The sequence below is a fragment of the Nestor notabilis genome, unplaced genomic scaffold (genome assembly GCF_000696875.1).
Source record: "Nestor notabilis isolate BGI_N333 unplaced genomic scaffold, ASM69687v1 scaffold28827, whole genome shotgun sequence".
In the NCBI taxonomy this organism is placed as follows: domain Eukaryota; kingdom Metazoa; phylum Chordata; class Aves; order Psittaciformes; family Psittacidae; genus Nestor; species Nestor notabilis.
The window spans coordinates 4,046-15,680 of NW_009938270.1; the positions used below are offsets into that span (position 1 = coordinate 4,046).

The 11,635-nt window shown below is 34.5% G+C and overlaps 1 protein-coding gene across 1 annotated transcript in view; it reads left to right on the top strand.

The window, feature by feature from the left end:
• Positions 1–434: 434 nt before the first annotated feature.
• PLEKHH2 (pleckstrin homology domain containing, family H (with MyTH4 domain) member 2) overlaps positions 435–11,635 on the top strand; it is a 48,209-nt gene continuing 37,008 nt past the window's right edge. Inside the window, exon 1 of the mRNA XM_010019241.1 lies at positions 435–557. Coding sequence (XP_010017543.1) covers positions 435–557 — 123 coding nt within the window. The remainder of the gene's footprint in view (positions 558–11,635) is intronic.

Consider the following 11,635-nt stretch of genomic DNA (forward strand, 5'->3'; position numbering starts at 1 on the left):
TGTAAAAAAAAAAGTGCTACTAACTCACAGGTAATTACACCTATATAAGGCATTTTCTTAGCAAAAGCTCAGTTATCTACAAGCTTCTTCATCCTAAGAAGGGATGTATACAGTAACTGAAGATTAAAACGTGTGATGTGTCTCTGCTTGTCAAGGAAGACATACTGCAGCCCCAAAATAATTGAATAAATTAAATTATGGTAAACCTAAATATTATGAACACAGATTTCAGAAATCTCCCAGTTATGATAAGGGCCTTTGTAGAGTAATGTACTTTTTACTCAGCCTTATGAAAATGCATACCTACAAAATTTGGGGGCATTCTTGACATTTACATGAAATAAGTTAGGATATATATTAAAAAAAAAGTCAGACATTAAATACAGACTCAATTTGACATGGGGATTTTTTCCCTTTCTTTTTCCAGCATAAATATGGCTGAACTTTCAGAGCCAGAAGGTACTGTAAACTGGAAAGAAAGGTGTTTAACTCTGGAGTCACAGTTAATGAAATTTCGTCTCCAGGCAAGCAAGATCAGAGAATTGTTAGCAGAAAAGGTAGGTCTCATGGTATGAATTTCAATGCTGTATAAATGATTTTATTTGATGGTGGGGGCTGATCACATTCCATGGTTTGAGATTACAAGTACTGTAATTTTTTTGGGAAGGAAAAAAAAAGCTTTTTAAACCAGAATATATGGAAAACAGGTATGTTTTAATGCTGTGGAAGAATTTCACACATTAGATTTGCCAGCAAGAAATGTTCATTTTCAAATAAGAACACACTGGCAACTCTCCTGCAGAGAAGAATATGTATCCAATAATCATTTTTACAAGATTGAAGTTGATACTTAACACATTTTCGTAAGTATTTAAGAACTGATTTAAGACACAGAAAGCACTGGGGAGAAAATCCAAAAGTATTATTTTCCCCAGTATTCCTTATGGAATCATATAATTTACCAGATTTACTTTTCCTATTATAAGACATCTCCAACTATGGCTCGTCGTCTGAGTCTGGGGACCCAAAAAGTTCAAAATATATATAATTTAATTTAAAAAACACTGTTTAAATATATACTTTATATTCTTTGCAGTAGAGAAACGCTTCATTTGGCATGTTCAAATATGTATCCCAACAATCAACCATCATTGTGCCCATATTTGGATTTAAAAGCCCCACCATTGTATTTACTGGTAAAATTTTGACAGAACAAGTCAATTAAAAGAGTACAAGGGACAAAACATTTTAGAGAATCATTGAAACTATGTCATCATTAATACTCACTTCAGTACATTTTAGTTAAAAAGTAATTTTGTCAAAATGACTCTGTTTTTCCTAGAGTTAAATTTTCCATCCATTGCTCCCTTCCAAAAGAAAAATAAAATTCAGATCATTTAATAGTATGTTAAGAGTGATGATGCTTTTATGTTAATGCTTGCCTCTTGTGAATTTATTCAACAATTACTGGATGCTTATGCAGCCATAGAATCCTAGAATGGTTAGGGTTGGAGGGGACCTACTTAAAGTTCATCAGCCTCCCAACAGGGCTGTCAGATGTCATAGATCTCTTCTGTCTCTTCACCCCAGCTGGATGGAAGTCAGGTGGCTAAAGACTGGAAATTACTTTTCTAGGGACTTTCCAGCAGCCATTAACTACCATATTTTATGCAGCTGCTTCTCATTACAGTTTTGTCAACCAAAAAGTTAAGATTCATGAACAGAACTTCACAAAACTGAGTTAAAAAAAATAAATTAGAAGTTTGAATGCTTTCTACTTAACATTTCATGTTGTTCCTTTACAATTTGCATATATAGGCTCTTAACTGCTAGAAATATCCTGTTAAATTAATAGAAAAGAATGCATAATTATATAATTTCAGAAGTTGGCATTTAAAAAACAAAACAGAATAAGAGGGATCACAAATCTTCAGCACTGTGCCTGAAACAAAGCATTAGAAAGAAAATTACTTGTTCTCTCTCATCTGTGACAAACATGACTCCAAAATAGATTAAGAAATCCTAAGAACTTGTTGTGTTACTGCCCCTTGTTTTAATTTGCCTTCACTTTCTCAAAATCTCAAGTGAAGAGCTTACAGGAGATGGAAATGCAAGAGAGATTTTCAGTCGAAGACCATGGGTCCAACAAGCATTCAGTTGGGATAATTCAATACATTACTCTGCAGAGCAGAGCATTAGTGGACTTGGTGAAAAATGATCCTTTTCCTCACTTTGCCATTTTGACTTACCATAATGACTCATATTAAAATGAAACTTCATTCATAAACCAAATTCATTTGGGACATGCATCAAAGGACTGGTCAGAGCTCAGCAAAATTAGACCTTATTCATCTGCAAATTTATCAATCTTGCACAATTCAAACCCACCAATTTTCAAAATGAGCACTAAAATCTTACTTGTCTTTATTTGTACGTTGGTTTAATTTGTAACAATCCCATGGTTATTTTTTACATATTTTTGTTTTTGAAATTATACAGTACTTGTAAAAGGAAAGATACACTCACACTAGTTTGAAATTAAACTGCCTGGAACTCAATGTTACTCAGAAATATCTTTGGGAAGTAGCAGAGTGAATCATGAAGACCTGACTGGTCAGTGCTTGATGGCCATCCTGCTACTAATGATGAGACAAGAATACAGCTGATGTCAGCCTTTATAGGTACTTTCTAGATTTGTTACTGCTTATAGAATGAAAGAAATTTGCAGAGCACACACGTAATTCTCACTCCTACTTTGATGAGCACAGGTCTTTATTTGTGGTTTTGTTTACAATCATCTCTGTGCTATGAAGGGTATACTAAAACATCGAACAATAGCACCAGACAGTGTTCTACTTCAAAATAACAACAGAAATCACAGTACTGTGGCATGACAGACAGAAAACCCTCGTGGGTATTAAACTATGTAATTGTTGTAGAAAACAGAATGAGAGTGATACTGTGATAAAACAGGTGGTCTCTATAGGAAGGTAAGAGAAATGAAGTGGTGGTAATTCTTCAGCCTTCCTCCTATGCGTGTATTTGACAGTGAATCACGAAAAGGAGTTTACATCGTATTATACTACATGTATGGCTTCTCAGAAACTCACTGGGTTTTCCCCCTTATATTTGTTCTATAACTTGGTCTAAAACCATATTTTAATAAGGGTTTGCTTGAACCTATCCTTTTTCAGTATTTGTGGCTGTGACCTGTGTGCCTCTGTAAATATATTCAGGCAGTGGATTAACAGAAATATTTTTCTTATATACTAGAAATCAGGTACCTTTGCAAAGTTACTTTATTTAATAGTGCCCCTTCAAATAAATGAGCAATCAACACAGGAAGTCTGTAGTATATTTTTCTAATAGCTGTGTTCTAATTTAGAAAAACAAACTATTTACTGGGTTTTGTAAGTCTAGCGAGTACTCATCCTTGAACCTTGGTGGGTGAGGAGTTAGAGAAATTTGCATTGCAAGTGCATTCCACAACTTAAATTTTTTAGTGAACTTGGAGAGGAGAGAGGAGGAAAGGAATATACAATGTTTTCAGAAAACTAATCCATTCACTGTTGTTTATTTGTTTGGGTTTGCTGTTTGTGTTCATTTCGCCAAGTGAAAGGTCTATATTTATAAATGTAACATGCAAAGAAAGAGACCTTGTTGGAGTTTTAAGCAGAAGCTGTGGCTGTAACTGGGAGAGGTCTTTACAGGAATTTAAGGAATGATGTAGAAAGTATCCCTAGTACGCCAATTTTAGGATGGCTGTGGAACTGAGTTTTAAGTAGGAGCCTTTATTTTAATGCAGCTTGAGTCTTATGTATATGAAGGGTTTACTAAAAAAAAATCCTTAGTTGAATAAAAGTTTACAGTATTGTACTGTAAATTTAGCTCCTAGGTAGCATTTCATGTCATAGGGCAAGTTGGTGACCCTCATTCTTTTCAGAGAAGAAAAACACGTGTGCAACATCAGGTATAAAGTTAATGTTTTTACTACCACTGAAAAATAATTTTTGTAGAAGATCTACATAGCTGTGTTAAATTTCCACTTAGGCAGCCTCCACTGCATTTCTTTTTCGTCAGACCCCATAAGGACTGAACATGGCACTATCCCAAATGTTGCATTATGGGCTGTCCAGTAATACTCAGCAATCACATGAATGTCCCTGAGTTTGTTTCCCGCAGTGCTGAGGGTCATTTTAAGCTTTGAGTGATTTTCAACAAATACAAATGATTAAGAGGATTATTTTCGTGTATGTGTTCATTTGTTTGCTTGTAACCTTGTAACCTTCCATTTGGACATTCTCTATATACATGCTCAGCTGGTAACCCAGAGTGTACGCAACAAATGCAATAATACTTACACTTTCGGTATAGATGACGAAAATTGAATGATAACTAATTTTTAGGACCAAATACTATTTCCAGTATATTCCAAAGTATAAGACATTCCTGACTTTGTCTTATAAACCAACAACTCAGTCCATGTCCCAGTGTATTTTTATTAATTTTGCAGTCATATTTATGGTATGTTATTTGACGTTTCAAATCAAAACAGATACAGCGTTCTGTTATCTGTGGCATGACAATTTCAATATTAATATTTTTGGAGAAGCCCATAATGCATTTGACTTGTGCAGTGACTGCCAATATGAAAATTATAAAAAAGCACAATGCATATTGCTATTTGCATTTAAAGGATTATGAAGGGTAAAGTAAAAGGAAGCAACATACCATAGTACCAAAACTTTTCAAATGAAGGTTATTTTTCAGTATTTCAGTTGCTCTTAAAAAACTTACTGTCATGAAAAAATCTCAGATGCAATTAGGAAGATACAAACAGGAGAAAGCAAGGAGAGTTAAAGAGAATAAAAGTTTTTATGGTTAGAATCTTAGGGTTGTTTATGCCTTTTAAATACCTATGCCTTTTTGTCTTAAAACTTCATTTTTATCCCTTTTTTATTATTAAGTTTATGCCATGCCTTTTATAGCAGTGTGGGAGAAGGACGTTCGTTGCTTTTGTACATCGTAAACCTACATTCTTTCTAAGGAGGCTGAAGATGAAAAAAGAAAAAAAAAGAGAAAAAAGAAAAAGGAGAACTCAGGAAGCAATAAATTAGCTGTGCTTGTAGAGGCCAAGCTGGGTAATGGCATGAAGAGGCTGTGAGGCCAGAGGATGAATATTTTCTCTCTGGTGGTAGAGAGAGAAGGGCATCCGTTCTATTCCAGCTCACCTGGGATGGGGAGGCTGATGGAAGTTGTGGAAGCTGTGATAGTGGGCAGCCACCCATGCAGATCCTTGGCCAATCTTTGTTCAGCATTTCAATTGTAGATGCTACAAGATGTTTTTTCTCCATTTTTAGGGAGGGAACTGGTTTTGCTCTTTAAATTACGCATTTAATTTTCATTCCCTCAGAGAGTATTTTCAGGCTTTAAATATCTGTTGTCACATCTTCAAACTGCATTATGCTGCCTTACATATATTTCTGGAATCTCTTGCTTTTTTACCATCTGTGTTTCCTAGGTGTTCTATACACTTTAATGAATAAATTTAGTTTCAGTCAAGTTTTCAATTGTTTAATCTTTGGCAGTGTGTGGTACCTTTGATTCTTAAGCCATCACCTCTCAGGCAGTGGCACAGAAATAAGGCCTCTCTATCTCAGATGTTCATCTTGTGGCTCTAATCAGAACTTGCAATTCAGCAAGAAATTCCACAATTGCAGTGCAATGATCAAAACAAAATGAAGCAGGCAGCTGCCTTTTAATAGAGATGAACAGCCAGTTGTTGATACATTTCTCTTAATTTTAAGCACTATGTGAGGCTTCTTTTTGCTTGCCTGCTAGAGTGCTTTGGTGCATTCTTGCTAAACAGTATCTTCACTTCTTTCAAGATTTTGAATGTTATGATAATGCCTGTTTGTGCTAAAGTGGCGGTCTACATAATTTGTATTTGATTGCGTCTCTGCAATTTAACTATCAAGACAAGATCTGAGTTGGAAAAGACGACAGCCAGAAAGAGTGAACATTCCTAGTACTTAACCAGGCTTAGGAAAGTCCTATGACTGACACTGGGAAAAGCATAATTATTCAGCCAATATTACATGCTGTTCACTTGTCCTTCACTACATTGCCTCCCCAAATCCCACTGCTGAATTTAACTGTTTTAAGTCTGTATATTTACTGGCACCTAGACTACTAATTCTGGAAGAGTTCCTTCCCTGGCCTTTTCTGTTCTATATTTTAAATTTATATAGTTTCCAGAATAAATCATTAATTTTACTACAGTGACCTCAGCTGAAATGTGAAATGTTGTTTTTTTCATGTACTTTTTCACTCATTTAACGAGCATTAAGAAAACCTTTCGAGATAAATAGTTTTTCTTAAAATTATGTTTAAATATTGAAAAGAACTTGAAAGAAGTAAAATATAACACTGGCCTTACGTCATGGAGACTGATAAAACTTTTAAGCCTGATCATTTTGGAAACTGAGCAAATGGAAACTGATAATTTTTGTAAGTTTCATTTTGTTCCAAGGAAAGGCTTTTGTGCTAAACATAGTTCATGCGAATGAGCTGAAGTACTAAAAAGGAGAGTTAACAGAGACTTACAATTAAGCACTGCCTTTTGCCTAACTAGGAGAGTGGTGCCAAAAGCTGCTGTAGTTAGAAATGGTCAGGATTGTGATTCTGCATATCAAAACTTTAAAACTACAAGCCATCTTCAGAAGAAGCCGGAGGAATGCATGTATGTGTATGTATGTTGGCATTAAAGACCCAAATTGCTTTTACACTCCATATTTCTGACCACAAATCGAAGAGATAATCCTTGTGGTGAATAGTATGAAGAGAGAGATAAAACAAAGTGGGGAAGTTGGTTGGATGGCAAATTTGCAGAGGAATAGTTGGTACTGCTTTGTTCATTAGAAGAATTGTAGCCTTCAACCTTTTAATTGGTATTAAAAATGGGGAAGAAAAGAGAAGAAAAAATAGGAATGCACTGAAAAGTGGCATCTTGAGAGCTGCCTGCTTGTGAACACTAAGCTGAGTTTTGCAGTAGTCATAACCTAGGTGGGCATTCAGGTGGCATCTGAAGGAAAAATAAGGCTGTAGCTTTTGGGATTTAAGCCAGATAACTATTTCTTTCATCTATAGGGTTGATTTTTGTGTGTGTATGTATTTCGCTTGGTTTAGATTTTTTTCATGTAGGAAATAATAACAAACAGTAAAATTCCCTATACTGTGAACCAGTAAAACTGAAAAAAAAATTCACCATGCTTGATCTGTAAGTAGCCTAAGGAACATTTGAGCCCTATTAAGACTTAGCCTTTATCAATATACATGACATAAAGAACATAGTATTCCTAAGACATTTCTTCATTTTGATGACTAAATCCACATTGCTGAGAAATATTTTTACAGGTTTCATCTTGTTCTAGGGAAAAGCTTTTGTGCCAAAATAGTCAATTTAATTTTTTACTGAAGGCATAGTTAATTTTATGAATATAGGTAGGGCTGAAGTATCACTTTCTAGATGTATGAGACAAGATGAATTTCTATTAATTAGTTAATATGAAAAGCTGTTATACAAAATACAAGTTTTTATTTTGTTGCCTTTGGGATAAAAAAATCATCCAGTAAAGAACAAAGTATATCTTACTCAAGGCTTGTGCTAATTCCTTCTTTACAAATTATCTTTATTTTTCCTGTGAAATATTAATACTTTGATTTTATATCTGTATTCTTTACGTGTTTGGTCTATATGGCTTAACTGGTCAGGTCATATTTTGATGTTGATGTTTTTTAGTTTATAAAGATTTAGCACTGTCCTTAGAAGATACATAACATGTAGAAGAGAAATCAGTGTCAAGATGGGAGGAATAATGTTTGAAAATATGGATGGAACATACCCACTCAGCTTTTTAATAAATGAGTTTCAGAAGTAAGAGGAATATTACTGTGTTTTCCTATGCTAAACTACCAGAAGAGAGACCTTTTTGTAAAAAGAGTAAATCATGCTTCTAAACCAGCTTTACCAATGTTTTTAACTAACAAACATATGCAAGGCTTTGTACATGTATAGACTGAGCATAGCATATTTTAAAACATGAAAACTGGTGGTTGTCAAAGCCACTGACAAACAGATGACTTGCTTTTAAGCAGTACTGGCTCTTTTCTTATGGAAATGCAGATGTTTGTTGAAATATTTGGGTTCAAACAGGAATATAGAACCAAACAGGGAAATCTTGGTCACATACAGTGCTCTGGAATAGCTGGCAGGCATATTCTTCAAACCATTTATAAACTTACCAAACACCACATAAAATGTCAGATCTTATGTATTTATAGCTTCTATTAGAAGGCAGTTTCAAAATCTTTTTTAGTCAATGTAGTAAATGAGGGTCTTCTAAAATGAGGGTCTTCTAATTTCCAGCCTGTGTTTATTCATCACTTGTTTATATCTGCTTGAATCTTTCAGTTGTAGGTGTGCTTATCCCTAACTTGCTTCTCCTGTTTGTTTATTTATAGAAGCAACCATATACCCATGTTTCTTTGGTTTTGTTAAGTCCTGTGTGGTATGAGGACTGATAGTTCACTAAATCTAAAAATGGACACATTAACTACTTTTTATGTGGAACATTATTTTTCAAGCACAGATGGTTTGGGCCTTTTTTTCAGATGAGCAAGACCTGAAAAATTGAAATACAAGGGAGAAGGAGACTCTAAACGTACCATGCTCGTCACTGGAAATTCTGCATTTGATCAGTAGACAGACTGTATTTCTGCTTCAGAAACATTAGGTTTTAACACGTTTTTTGGTTTTGAAAACGCTGACCTTGTATCAGCACACTTTGAGAGGCTTACAGAGGACTTCTTTTCATTTGTTAAAGGTCATATTTTTTCATGTATTTATTTCAAAAAGACACTTAAAAAGTCTGTGGGATACAACAGTGTTGTTTATACCGTTAAAAATGAGGAGACGGTGTATTATGCACTGATGATAGTGCAAATTTTAAATGTGAATGGGACAAGATATTATATTCAAAATTAACTTGGATAGAAAGTTAGATTTTTGTTCCTAAAATTATTCAGATCTCAAAAGGGAAAGAATTCCAACAATTTTTATTTCTAAAATAAAATAGTCTCTTAAAAATTATAAAATACTTTTTTCAAATACCAAGAAAATTATTAATTTAGAGCTGTAATTCCTTGCTTATGCACATTACAGGAGCAATGATCAGTATATATATGTATATAAATGAAAGTATGTATATACATAAATGCATACAAAAGGAGTGTTTTGGAAATTTCTGAGTGATGACTTTTGAGTTTATACTCTTCGGTGATTTTGTGCAATACATGTTTTAAGAAAATGAGAATTTCTTTACTTGCACAAAAAAATATATGGTGAACATTTCTGAATCAAGTCAAGAAACTTCCAGGTGACCTTTGAAAAAGAATTGCTATAGGATGTGCTTTTGTGTTATAAAGAACTCCCAGTCTCCCCGTGCGTGTGTGTTGTGCTTCAATGTCCAGACCTCCAAGGCAGTACACCTCTTGGTTTTTATTGCTGCCATATTTTTTCAAAGCATTCAGAATTTATTCACATGTGGCATTTCTCTGTTCATTGTTAGAACAAAAATAGCTCAGTTTGATGAGTGTCAGATGTAGAGTGGTCATTTCCTTACTAAATTTAAAAACAAACCTGTTTCTAACAATAGATACTGTTTTCCATAATTGACATAATTGATGCAGCATGCACTAACACATTTTCTGAAAATCGCAGGAGAATTTTTACACTTAAAAAGAGGAGAAAGTGCAGGTTAAAGTTGCAGTCTCTTCCTATATACCTGTGCTGATACTGTTCTTTAGTCGGTATGCATGTATTTTTTGTTCATGGGCTCAAAACATTTTTTCTTTATATTTAAGACTGTAAAACCAAACCCAGTATAGATTATGACAGGCACTTCTGAATCCTTAATGAGTTTTGCAAAGAGCCAAAACCAATCAGATATGTGTGACAGTATTCCTTACAAGAGGTTTGCTGAACTGGGGCATTATTTCAAGTTATGTCATTCAGGACATGATAGAAAATGAAGCTTAAATATACTTCCTGTGCCAAAAGTTAACAATGACATGCTGGCCCTCCCTGTTTCTCCTGGGAAGCCGATTTTATGTCAATAATTTACAGACTGTGGTTCATTCAAGAGGTGTCTAGCCTAATAGCTGATACACACTATTTAATTTCAGTGATACTGTTTTTTCGCATAGATGTATATAGAAAGAAGCTGGTGGGACAGAAGTCTGGTTCAGCAAACTTTTGTGATTTTCAAATCCCCTTTGGTATAAAGTCACAGTTGGTCATCAGTATTCCAGCTTCAGCCATAGTTAAGAATTCTTTCTCCTGTGTCTGTGAAGCACACTGACATTTGCCTCCAAATGTGGATATGGCTACAGTTAACCTGCCACTTATTCCATCATGAGGTTAAGTAGGTCAAGTTTAGGTAGTATTTCCTTTTTTTAAAAAAAATAAATTATTTGAGGTTCTTAAGCTATCTGTCCATGGCCTGAAGTGGTCATAGTCACTGGGAAAGAGAATTCACCACTGTTTTTATTCTTGAGAAGTTCAAAGCATGGCTTTTGATTTAAACACTTAGCTATTAGTCCAATCACTTATTTTTGTCTTCTTTCTCAAAAAAAATCAGTAATGCTGTGATCATTGTTACAAAACTTCTTACTAACTTAAGAAGAAGAAGGTTTAAGGTTAGGATTTCTTTTGAAGAGAAATCCTTCCCTTAGAACTAGTTCCAATCTTTTGCCCAACAAGTTTGATAACCTTCAGAGTATCCTAATGCAATCATATTTTCTCTTTCTTTCTTCAGGCCTATGGAGTAGCAAAGCAGACAGAGTATAGATGTAAATCTAACTTTTCAGACAAAACCATTTTGTGCGTTGGTTAGAGATTATTTATGGAAATGGAAAAAAAATATTTTGAAAGTTTCATTATTGTTACAACAGACACTGCAAAAGAAATCTACATAAACTCTAAATAAAGGTAGAGTCAGGACTGACTTAGTAATTGTTATGTAGCATCAAATTATTGAAATGCTGACCAATTTAACTGTAATTGAAGTGCTCGTATTTGGTAACTATGCTATTTCATTCTTGCTGAATGAATACAGATTACTTTTTTTCTTCTAACAGGAGCCTCCTAAAATAAATTGAAGACCTTTTAGAAATTTGCTGAATAAAATCTCACACTTAGTTGTTGCCAGGAAGCTGATTGACGTATCTGTACTGTGGGACCACGCAATGCTTCTTAGCATACCTGCTTGAAATAGTTAACTCTTAAAGAAGTAAAAATAAACCTTGTTCTTCCATTTTTAATCTCTGAAAGCTATTTTTATTGGTAGTTATTCTCTCAGCTCCTTTGGCTCCTGGCTTTACATTCATCTTGGCAACAGTTTTATTTAAGTCATATTCTTTGTCCCGGTAGTCTACATGAATGTATTATTATGTTCTGGTCCTGTGCAACAGTATGTATTTCTAGCAAAAGGTGCCTTGTGCAGCCTCATTGCAGAAAGATGCAAGGAATGTTTGGCTTTGATGCGCAGTATTATCCAGAACTCAAACCGTCGTG